General features: G+C 46.0%; 1 protein-coding gene across 1 annotated transcript; it reads left to right on the forward strand.

Moving 5' to 3' along the window:
• The first annotated feature begins 8,760 nt into the window (after nucleotides 1-8,760).
• tcf15.S (transcription factor 15 S homeolog) lies at nucleotides 8,761-12,135 on the forward strand. The gene is made up of 2 exons (XM_018238288.2): nucleotides 8,761-9,363; nucleotides 11,764-12,135. The coding sequence occupies exons 1-2, from the start codon at nucleotides 8,881-8,883 to the stop codon at nucleotides 11,824-11,826; spliced, it is 546 nt and encodes a 181-aa protein (XP_018093777.1). The 5' UTR covers nucleotides 8,761-8,880; the 3' UTR covers nucleotides 11,827-12,135.
• Nucleotides 12,136-12,805: the final 670 nt, after the last annotated feature.

Genomic DNA, 12,805 nt, shown 5'->3' on the forward strand with positions numbered 1-12,805 from the left:
TTTTAGGAGCAGGAGGGGGGTGGGTTGCTCATTTTGATTCTTGAGGGCATGCAGAGGGATACAAGGTGATCTCTTATTTCTGGGGTAAAACCTGGGATCTGCTTATGATAAAAATAAAGGATGTATAAACCCCAGGTAGAAAGAAGGTGGCCCCAAAGTAAGTGGAAAAACAGGTGACAGTGAATGTTCCACCTTCATATTGTAATTTATGTCAGACTTGTGGAGGAGGGTGGGTGGGATACATGACTCCAGGGTGCTTTGGTTTGCAGTGGCAGCTGTGGGGCAATTTCTATGGAATCCAAGTTTGTGGGATGTGTGACTCACTATAACCCCAGACACTGTAGCCTATCAGTTGTGGGGCTGCCATATGCATTCCTCCTGCAGAAGCCTCTACAAATGATGTCACAGAGCAAAATAAGGGGGAGATCTTAAACAGTGGGGTTCTGCCAGAATCTGTTAGTGCTAAACATTTGCTGAAGGTTGAGATCACTGTGCCTTGCACTTACCCTGACAGGCAGCCAATGACAGAGGAGCTGCTCAATAAGGGCTCCTAGTGGAGTCCTGTCAGCAGCAGCTGGAGGGCCACATGTGTAGTATCCCCCTCAATAATCCATCTGTTTTCAATCCCTTCAATCCAGCACATTATAAGAGAACAAAAGTGCTTTGTGCCAAGTCAATGTTGCCTCTCTTGCAGCCCCAGGTTTCAGGATCCTGACTTCAAGGGGCCCTCACAAGTCTCACTTTGGTAGAGTTGCTACCGCTCAGTCTCTCAACTTTCTGGCACTCTCTGTATATACAGCATCTACCTCTTAGTACCTCCCTCTACATCTTCTACCTCTTATTACCTCCCTCTCTATATATATACAACACATCATTTTTAGTACCTCCCTCTCTGAATATACAGCCTCTACCTCTTAGTACCCCCCTCTCTGTATATTCAGGGGCTACTTACCTCTTAGTACCTCCCTCTCTGTATATACAGCCTCTACCTCTTAGTACCCCCCTCTCTGTATATTCAGGGGCTACTTACCTCTTAGTACCTCCCTCTCTGTATATACAGCCTCTACCTCTTAGTACCGTCCTCTCTGTATATACAGCCTTTATCTCTTAGAACCTCCCTGTCTGTATATACAGGGGCTACCTACCTCTTATTACCTCCCTTTTTGTATATACAGCCTCTACCTCTTAGTACCTTCCTCTCTGTAAATTCAGGGGCTACCTACCTCTTAGTACCTCCCTCTTTGTATATACAGCATCTACCTCTTAGTACCGTCCTCTCTATACAGGTACTAAGAGCCTCTACCTCTTAGTACCTCCCTCTCTGTATATTCAGGGGCTACCTACCTCTTAGTACCTCCCTCTCTGTATATACAGCCTCTACCTCTTAGTACCGCCCTCTCTGTATATACAGCCTTTATCTCTTAGAACCTCCCTGTCTGTATATACAGGGGCTACCTACCTCTTATTACCTCCCTTTTTGTATATACAGCCTCTACCTCTTAGTACCTTCCTCTCTGTAAATTCAGGGGCTACCTACCTCTTAGTACCTCCCTCTTTGTATATACAGCATCTACCTCTTAGTACCGTCCTCTCTATACAGCCTTTACCTCTTAGTACCTCCCTCTCTGTATATACAGGGGCTACCTACCTCTTAGTACCTCCCTCTCTGAATATACAGTCTCTACCTCTTAGTACCTCCCTCTCTGCATATACAGCCTCTACCTCTTAGTACCTCCCTCTCTCTCTATATACAGCCGCTACCTCTTAGTACCGCCCTCTCTGTATATACAGGGGCTACCTACCTCATAGTACCTCCTCTCTTTATATACAGCCTCTACCTCTTAGTACATCCCTTTCTGTATATACAGCCTCTACCTCTTAGTACCTCCCTCTCTGTATATACAGCCTCTACCTCTTAGTACCTACCTCCCTGTCCACACAGGGGCTACCTACCTCTTAGTACCTCCATCTCTGTATATACAGCACCTACCTCTTAGTACCTACTGTCAAACTGGGCACCTTATATCAGTATGGGTCATTATGGCATATGCCCAGTATAATACAGACTATTCTCCATGTACACCCCCAAAAACGACCTTGCCTTATTATAAATAATGCCCTACAGTTACAGTCCCACCCCTGACACCTCCTTGCCTTACTATACTCATCTCATTTGTACTACTGCTCCTTGCAGGTTTTTGGCATAACAATGTATGAAAGGGACAGTTCAGTTCTAATTTAACCGTGTGCTAAAGACAACCCTTCTCACTTCTTTAGCCCCTCAAGTGCCTCACTGACTCTCGGCCCATGTGGCCACCAAAGTAATGATGTTTGTCTATATATGTCCGTCTTTCTGTCTATCTATGAGTCTGAATGCCCCTCACTAAGGGCATTGACATACAATGAGATCTACTAGGGGCATCAAATCTCCTGGATATATATATTAATGGCAGGGAAGCACAGATTTTCCAACAAATCTTCTTGTGTGCCATTGCACTAATACTGACATTGGCCAGGCCACACAAGCAATCATGTCAAAAATATTCAGCTAGTACTGCAACTACAATTCCCATCATCCCCTGCTAGCAGGTTAGAGCAGCCTCATTACAATCTCTCCGTGCAGCACAAACATTGGGGGTGTTAGATAAATATTTATAAAAGAGGATCACAAGGTGCCAATTGCTAATTCTTCAAAGGAGAATGTGACACTGTACTGGCCCAAACAGGGCCCCTAGCTCAGATGGTAGCCATGTGCCTGGGGGCTGCACCTGAACATACACACTGGGAGCCCATCTGTCTTCCTGCTGTCGGGGGCTTCTAAGATTGAAACTGCAGGGGGCGGTCAGGGACACAAGTCTGTGCAGATATCTGGGGGACCCAGGCTGCAAATCCCCCTATTCCTCCTGTAACCTGTTGTAAGGGATCATTATTTCCATTAAGGGTTGGAAGTGAGTGCAGCCATGTGATGCAGCCAATCTCAAATTGTACAGGGGCAGCTCCTGTGTTTTGTAGGTGATTAAACTCAATTGCCCTACTGTTTCTATCCTGTCTTTATCTTCTTCTACTGTCTCTATCTTATTATACTGATGCCATCTTTCTCTACTGTCCCCATCTTTTCCTACTGGCTCCATTTTTCCCTACTGTCTTCATATTTTCTTACTGTCTCCATTTTAGCCTGCTGTCTCCAACTTGTCCTACGCGATGCGCCGCCTGGGCGCCGAGCAGGGATTCGCCTAAAAAGTAGGTAGTGGGGGCCAGAGGGGGGCCCCGGACACCAGTCCCGGTGGGCCCCGGACCCCCCAGGTCCTCACAAATTATAACTCCCATCATCATTATTTATATTGACTCACTGCTGCTTTATTACCATTCTGTGATCATCTTTACCTTTGCATACTATCTCCATCTTGCCTTTCTATCTCCATCTTTCCCTACTGTCTCCATCTTGCCCTACTGTCTTCATCTTGTTCTACCATCTCCATCATGCCCTGTTGACTCCATCGTGCCTTACTGATACCATCTTGCCTTACTGTTTCCATCTTACTGTGAAGGATAGTGGGGGTATCAGAGATGCACCACCCCCAGACATAGATATGAGCTTATCCTTTAGTAAAGGATGAAAGTGAGAAGACAGCGCCGCAGTCAGATGGCACCCTGAGTGGTACAAGTAACAGCTCTGCTGGCAAGGGGGCAAGTGGGGACCCTGGGGCCTGGACGTGTGAAAGTGCTTTTATGTGAGTCACAAAAGACAAGTAGAGGGAGAGAATGTTGTGACAGGTGGGGGCACCAGATGGGCTTAAAACCCAAAATGTCACATCATCTGTGTTGTAAAAAAACTTACACCATCAGCCTCACTCAGCTCCTCCCACCCTGTATCTGTTACTCATTAAAGGAAAACTATGGTCAGCTCATTTCTCTGTAAACCCATTTTATTACATGTTTCGACTTTGCCCTTTTCAGCCTCTTAGATAAAAATATCTGCCCCAGCTTGGAGTCCCTTAGCTACCCCTAAGAGGTAATTCAGACCCTGCTTTCCTTCCTCCTCCATTCCAGTCCATGTGGTATCTGTGCCATTTACTGACACAAGCTTGGTATTTCCCTATGTGCGGTCGACTAAGTGGCTCCAGGAGCCCCAGGGCATGGAATATTTATTCAATATCTATGACAGCGCAAACCCCAAAACCTGCAAATCCCACCATAACTGGGATACAGGAAATGATTACAAATAACAAATACAAGGGTTTGAGTAGGATGGCAGCTCCCACATTACATGAATGCATTCCTCCACCTCTCCAAGGGAAATCCAGGGGCCAAGTGTCCTTGGTATAAATTGCCCCTTATCAGGGCAAAAGTGGATAGAGAATCTGATCCTCTCTCTATGGCTGTGTACTGGAGACGTGCCCCCTTATGTGACTGACAGTTCACAGACACAGACACCAAACCTACAATCAGTTGAGTATGAGTCCCTGGGCATGGGTTGGCTGCACCGGTTGGGTATCAGGGTGGGTGGGGGGAACCAGGCCCATGTATGGCCAGTTTAAGAACTAGGGTTGCCACCTGGCTGGTATTTTACTGGCCTGGCCAGTAAAAATGTTGCTTGATGCCAATGTTATTTATAGGGAAAAACCATAAAAATATAGGAAGGCCGGTATTTTTTTCCAGAAAGGTGGCAACCCTATTAAGAGCCTTAATGCTCCTTCTTCTTGTCTCTAAGGTAGCTGAATGGCTTCTGGGCTGAGGAGAAGCTCTTGAGTGGCCTAAGGAATTCCCTCATTAGGACACTCTGTGGCTCTGTGGGTGAGAACAGCTTGTGCCACTGAAAGAAAACAGCCCCTAGTGGTAGTGGTGGGGGGGCAGGGTGTGATCAGACCTATAAACCTGTCACAGGGTAGAAGGACAAAAGGAAACTCCATCACATTCCTCACTGGGGAATTGTTATTGTTGGGAGGGGGGGAACCATAATAAAAAAAAAATTAGTTTTATTTGCCAGAATCCAATGTTTGGGTGAACCGACCACAGACAATCCAGGGGTTAATAATGCATGTTGTTATATGTGTGATTGCTTTTAATGAAACAAAATGTGCCCCTTTGTCCTCTATTTCTATCCCCTCTGGGATATGCAGCTCAGTAACCACCTACCCCTGTGAATATGACTCATGAGAAGAGAACGGTTCTATGGACAGGGGCTGCAGGGACACAAAATAACAAGAGAATGATTTAAAGTGATGGATCACCTTTAAGGTAACTTTTAGTATGCTACAGAAAAGCCAATTCTAAGCAACTTTTCAATTGGTCTTCATTATTTATATTTTAATAGTTTTCCATTATTGGCTGCCTTCTTCTGACTCTTTTCAGCTTCCAAATATGGGTCACTGATCCCATCTGAAAAAAACAAATGCTCTGTAAGATTATAAATGTATTGTTATTGCTACTTTTGATTACCGGTACTCATCTTTCTATTCAGACCCACTCTTACTCATATTTCAGACTCTCATTCAAATCAGTGCATGGTTGCTAGGGTAATATGGGCCCTAGCAACCAGATTGCTGGAACTGCAAACCGGAGCGTTGCTGGGAAAAAAAGCTACAAAACTCAAAAAATACAAACAATAAAAAAAGGAAACCAATTGCAAATGGTTTCAGAATAACATGTTAACAAAGTTAAAGGAAAAACTAATACTTAATAAAAACTGATTTTCCTGATTGATTGCCAGGAAGAGTAGCCCTAGCAACCAGACTGTAGTCTAGTTAGAGGTAAGCACAACCCTGCAAAATATAGAAGTAAAGCACAATAAGAATCATTGGGAGTGTCCCCTTGGGGTGCTACTGTACCCTGAAATCCTAGTGAGGGAGAGAGATTTTTCTACAATTCTGGCAGAGCCCATAAATCCCAGGTAACTGATTGGTAAATGAAGGGATTTCACTTCTCTTTCCATTTACTCTGAGAGATTCCATTACAGAAGCTTGTCTGTAGAGCGTAGCCCCCGGGGTACAGAGTCAGGCCAGACAAATGGAAATGAGCAATGGCACCCCTGAGTCCTCCTCACTAGTAAAACCTATTTCCGTTCTATAGGAAAAACATAATTTAACCCTCGCCTGGCCTTGTGGTGTCTCATTTCACTCCAATAGAAACACAGAGACTGCAGCCTGGGAACCAGTTACTGTTCTAAATATATTGTGGCCCTCCCTGTGTGGGGCCCCTCTATTCATACGACAGACTGCAGACCTCCAGATGATGTGTACTGAAGCCCCAAGGCCGGTTAGAAAAGTTAGAAATTAGCCAGGACTCGCAGTGTATTTTCTACACTAGTGTTTCTAATCTGTCCTGCACCAATGAATGTGGTAGACCTGTATCTGTTCTTTCCTGGCAAATACAGGTGTTTTCTGGGCAAAATGTGCACCCAGGGCCCAAATAATACAGGGTGCGAGTAACACAATCAGTAATCAGTCTCATGTGAGGCACAGCTAGCAAATTTGGGTGGGTCACATGTAGGGTTGCCACCTGGTTGGTATTTTACCAGCCTGGCTGGTAAAAATGATGGTTGATCCCAATGTTATTAATAGGGGAAAAAGATAAATATATAGGAAGGCTGGTATTTTTTTCCAGAAAAGGTGGCAACCCTAGTCACAGGTCAGACCATCAGGTCACAGTTTGGACTTGGCCACGTTTGGGTTACACCAAAGCCACTTGGAATATGAGCCCAACACAGCGGCCTCACATGCACATTCATTTGCCCTGTGTAAACCTTCTGATTGACACTTGCCAAGAACCTTCCATTATCCCTGTGCACAAAGCTGAAAGTGTTGAGAGGCCTGTGCCAGGTGGGGGGCAGAGGAAGATGAGGATGAAGAAGGGGCTGATGTAAAAAGCTTCCTGCTCTGACTGATGTCAGGAAAGAAAAGAATAACCCGAGGGGCAGGAGGGCAGCGCTAAGCAAATATTACTGCTGAATGGGAGCAGATGATGTAGGAAGTCTGGAAGCCATATTTCATCCCTCTAGGAAGCAGCACGGAGGAAAAACACAGGCATCCCCTACTGGCCCATTTATCTGTCTGGAACAGGTCGGCCCCCAGCTCAGAGAGAAGGGGCCAGCTGATCTTCCCTGCAAGGGGTTTAATCATTGAGGGAAGATAAAAATCTAGTAACTGTGTGTGTGAGGGGCCAAGCCTATGGGTGGGTCAGGGAGAGCCTTGTTGCAGTGTGGGCTGATTCGCCTCAAAGTACATATCTGTGTATTTATGTCAAAATATTGCACCGTACAGAACCAAACACCAACAGGCTTACAGCATCAGAGTCTGGTCCCTATATTACCAGCTATTCCATTTCTATGATTTGCCCTTATTTCTATAGCATTCCTATCAGCCCCTGCCCCAGGAGCTTACACTTCATTAAATATACAGTATGGAGTCACTCTGCACTGTAAAACAAGTAAAAATTTCCCACAATTCCTTGTGCATTCCAGTTAAATGCGTCAATTCTTCTGTAATGGGCTCTCCTCCTGATGATGCATGTAAGCTCTGAACGCACAAAATGATTGTACCCCCACACCAAGTTTAATATCTAATAGAATGCCCTTCGGGAAGAACAAGTGAAACCCTGTGCCCCAGTAACATAACAATAGGTGGCGGGGCCTGGGTGCAGCCCCCCTCCTGGCACAATCTTCATTGTGGATTTACGTGCATGCAAACCGCGGGCTGGCCCCGGGGGGTGCGGACCGGGTGCAATCGCCCAGTAGTTCTGCCAATGCTATAGCCAGGAAAGAGCTCCCTACTTCATATGGACTGTCCAGGGTGCTCTTGTTCTGCAAACTGCCCCAATTCCCCCAGATAAGAAGGTCCTTCTTCCAACAATAGCTATCAGAACTCTCCCCAAGTGACCATGGGATCTGTGCTAATAGTTGCCAATTCTGAGCAGCCCTTTGCTAGGTTTTGAAGTGATTTTAGGGTCATTGTGCAGCTGGGATACTCCTGCCATTGGGCTCAATATTGTGCTCCAGTCCAGATGCCTTGGGAAGGGATCCTCTTATTACCTGCACAGCCTCCCCTGTGTATGTCTGTAAATAAATAAAGGTTTCCCAAAACTTCCTTACATCTCCAATAGAACAGTCCCAGAAGGATTTGGGTTTGTTCAGGTGAATTTCTGGGGGCTCCTGTTGGGCTTTATCTCTCTATTGGCATTTGGTTCTTGTTGGATCGTGCCAGTGCTCAGCTGGAATATGTCTGGCAGATGATTAAGGTTCTTTCACCACAGACAATCCAATCTGGTTGCACCTATGCCCCTTATATTGTAGCACCTGCAGCTCATCAATGGGGAAGAGGGGTACGGACTCTTTCCAGCTTTCAATAGGGGTCACTGACCCCATCTAAAAAACAAATGCTGTATAAGACTACAAATGTGTTGTTCTTGCTACATTTTATTACTCATTTTCTATTCAGGCATCTCCCAATCATACTCCAGTCTCTTATTCAAATCAATGCATAGTTGCTAGGGTAATTTGGACCCTTGCAACCAGATTGCTGAAATTGCAAACTGCTGCTGAATTAAAAGCTAAATAACTCAAAAAACTACACATAGTAAAAAATTAAAACCAATTGCAAATTGTCTCAGAATATCACTCTCTAATACTAATAATACTAACAGTTAATTTAAAGGTGAACAACCCCTTTAACCATTTGTGCACCCCTACCACTCCCTCCCAGTCCAGGAGCCCAGCACCGAGCCATCTGTGCAGCCCCTCCCCAGGATTATATATAGCCCCGGCTCAGCTCTCCAACAGTAGAATGGAACTTTCCCTGCAGCAGGAACCGCTTTGGAGACAGCAGGAGAACTAAATACCCTGTTGGAGCTGAGAGGAATTAAGGAGTGAGTCAGCCTAGGACCCACATGGCCTTCACCATGATCCGTTCCATGCCAATGCATGGGATTTACCCGGATGTGTCCATGCTGTCAGAGGATGAGGAGAATCAGGGAGAGAGCGACGATTCTGACCAATCGTTTGGCTGCTTCCAGAGCTCATCCAAGAGAAGGAAAGTGCCCGGCAAGGGTGGGCAGCAGGTGGTGATGGTAAAACAGAGGCAAACGGCCAATGCCAGAGAGAGAGATCGCACCCAAAGCGTAAACACAGCTTTCACCTCCCTGCGCACCCTCATCCCCACCGAACCAGTGGATAGGAAGCTCTCCAAGATAGAGACTTTGCGCCTGGCTTCTAGCTACATCGCACACTTGGCCAACGTGCTGCTGCTGGGTGATGGGTGCCAGGATGGGCAGCCCTGCTTCAGTACCGTCTACAGAGCCAAGGACAGCGCCCCAGAGAGTAAACTGCCCCGCAGCATCTGCACCTTCTGCCTTAGCAACCAAAGAAAGGGGGTAAGTCTAGCAATGGGCTGGGACCACTGTTATTGCGCAAAGCCTGGGTGCAAGGGAGCTTACACTTTAGGGATATGCAGCTGAGGGGAGCCATTAAATACAGGCATGTAGGAAGGTATACCCATGTGTCACAGCTCCCAAAATAACATGGGATCCTTTGCACCATCCCCATGTACTAAATGAGCCAAAATGTGCCACACCCATCTCACAGGGCCCAATCTCAGGCACAAGCTGTGTCCTCCTGTCTGTCTGTGGTTGTCCCCCTGCCTGTTCCATATGTGTTAGCATCTCATGAACAGAAATGGCAAGTGGTGCACAAAAGCTCACAATTGTACTTCAGTCTGTCTGTAGCACTTTAAGCTTTGAAAGTTGCAGAAAGGCATATATTTTCCTGGTTCCACTTCCCATTACTACAGCTCAGTGAGTAAGAGACAATTCTTGCTGCGGTTGGTCGCTGGCGCTTGCATTTCCTGGGGAGCAGCAGTCAGTTCAGCGGTTACTCCTGCCCTAGAATTGGAGGAAAGGTTAACTTTTCTGCTGGGGCCTACACAGAATTTAGTTACATCCTATAGAAAGGACCACATACATCTATTTCTAAGCAGTGGCTCAGCATGTTGTTATGGGGCGCCCTCGTGATCCCCTTTAGTACTGGGAAGAAAACAGAAAGTACAACGAGAAATGAGTAATTAAAGCCATTTATAGGTAACAAATGTGATTTTTGCAGTTTATTTTGGTCTCAGAGAGACCCTGCTGTAATCTGTATAGCTTGATGCTATGGCTATCCTTTTTAGTTCCAAATAAAGCTAAGGTTAAGCAGTTACAAAAGGGCATGATGTTGTTTGCTGAATACCCAACCTGCCTTTCTCTAGTCAAAGACTTTTTGAGGAATGGTGGGAGTTGTAGTAGATCAGGTATGTGGGATTCCAGTAAAGTTCTTACCTCAGGCTCTTCAGGCACATAAAATATCTTTTACTAACACACTCACGTCTGCTAAGTATCACCCAATCATTTATTTTCAACTGGTTACTGTGGGTTAAAGCACTGGTTCTACCTGATGGCATTTTTGCACTCCAACAGATGTCTTACAAGGGAGTTTTTTACTTATTTCTTTTTTTTTGCATGTTTGAGATGCAGGTTTGTATCTCAACACATCATCTTATTGCTCCCATTACAGGCAGCCTGCTTATACTTTTCAGACTTGCGTTCCATTGCATTCATACTTATTGGGAGTTTTTAGATGCCACTTACAGCATTTTCTTGACCTTGACACAAATTCATGGCCAATATAAAAGAGGGTTGTGCTTTTAACTTGCAAATGCATGTAGGCGCCATTAAAAAAAACACATATGAAATTGTCTGTTAGTAGGAGCTCTTAAAAGTGGCCATAAGCTATAAAGGTGGCCATACATGTAGAGATCCGCTCATTTGTCTCTCCCCAATATGCGCACATTGAGGATCTCTCCCCCCTTGAGGTAGGTGATATTGGGCTGATCCGATTGTGGGCCCTAGGGCCAAACGATCAGATCATAATATCGGCAATACGGGCGGTTGGCTCACGGGACCACATCAATGAACAAATGCGGCCGCAATCCGACTGGATTTTCAACCCTGCCCGATCGACATCTGGCCAGTTTTCAGACAGATGTCGATCGCGGAGGCCCATCGGAAGGCCCCCACACATGGGCCACCAAATGAGCAGATCTTTCCCCCAAAGCAGGGCGATATCTGGCTAATCTGATAGTTTAACCTTAGGGCCAAACAATTTGATTACAATGACAGAATAGGCGCTGACAAAAGCATCAAATGGTGATTTTTGGCCAGATATCATTCGGGGATGCCCGCCAGAGGACCGCATACACAGGCAGATAAGCTGCCGAATTGGTCTAAAGGACATGAATTGGCAGCTCAAATCTACCTATGTATGGCCACCTTTAGTTCAGTTAGAGGGGCCGCACAGGCGACTAATGAATGCTAAATATGCGTCACTGGTTGCTATGGTGCAAGAATGGAATCAGGATAGGGCAGGGTAAGTGGCACTATTTATATACAGAACACCACATTTTTGGGAGCAGTGGCAGCATGAGGGGACATGGGCACCATCCTGTATGACGGTAGGTGCCATGAGCTAAGTACCCAGCACAGGCAGAAACCAACACACTGAGCATCACAAGAATCAACAATAGCTACAGTGCAGGGAGCCCAGCTGTGTGAAATGGGAAAAGAAAAAGAGCTAATAGTTCCCCTTTAATTGACTGCAGGTGCACTTGCTAACTGATCTCCCCCCCTCCTGTTGGCTTTGTAGAAAAATGATGCCCCCAGACAGAGAAGGAGAGTAGGTTCAGCTGTTGTTATTTTCGACCCCCCACCCTCAGTCATAAAACACTCTCTCTCTCTTTTCAGATCACGCGCAGAGAGCATGTTGGGAACTGCCTGAAAGTCCGGGGGCTAAACACGTTACGATGACCCCTGAGTATTGAGGAGGATGGATTGCAGGACCCCCAAATCTTTCTTTCCAATACAAAGAGGACCAAGTGCCAGTGCAGCTGCTTTCCAGTGCCTGGTGGGCACGGCTGGGAGAGAACTTGGCATCTGTCAGGCACAGATTGGCCACTGGCTCAGGATGGACCCCCTTGGTTAAATCTTCTTCTGAGAGCTGGACTTCCTCCAGGGGGGCACAGGGACTCCGGGTCACTGACCCAACAGCATTGACTGACTGAAATATTTGTACAATAGGCAAAGGATTAATTAAAGTGTCACTCTGGCAACGAGAAATTCACTAGACAAAATGTTCTTTTTTTCTAAAGGGTGGTACCTAAAGGTCTTGACATTATGTATGGCATACAGAACTGGGCAGGAAAACTGCACAATGTACCCCCCTAGTTACAAACATCGTGCAGCCCTATGTGTTCCGGTACAATGCAAGAGTTAATTGGTTCCACCCCCTAGGGGCCCTACCCATATGGCTAGAGGTCTTCACCTATGTTATTTCACCATTCAATGTTGGCTGGATGTCAGTGGGTGAACGCCAGTGTCGGACTGGGATGCCAGGGGCCCACCAGAAAACCTTAGGCTGAGGGCCCATATTCTAAACTATTGGAACCTCACTCAACCTCTTTATTCTCCTAGTCTCTTTTCTCTACATACTTTACTCTATTCTTCCATTATTAAAACTCTTTGTTCCCTTAAATAAATGAAGGAATGACTATGAAATAGGCCAAATGATTTGAAGCAAGAGGCCCACTGACACCTGGGCCCACCGTGACTTTTCCTGGTATTCCGGTGGGCCAGTCCAACACTGGTGAAGGCCACCCTGGGGAGGATACACAGGAAAGTGTAACATGGAAACTCTAAAGCCCTGCTGGACAACTAAGGGGTTAACAGACAAAGTAACATTCAACAAAGCAAGTCTCTTTACATACTGCTATTGATACACATGATATTT

Source organism: Xenopus laevis, chromosome 9_10S (genome assembly GCF_017654675.1).
Source record: "Xenopus laevis strain J_2021 chromosome 9_10S, Xenopus_laevis_v10.1, whole genome shotgun sequence".
In the NCBI taxonomy this organism is placed as follows: Eukaryota; Metazoa; Chordata; class Amphibia; order Anura; family Pipidae; genus Xenopus; species Xenopus laevis.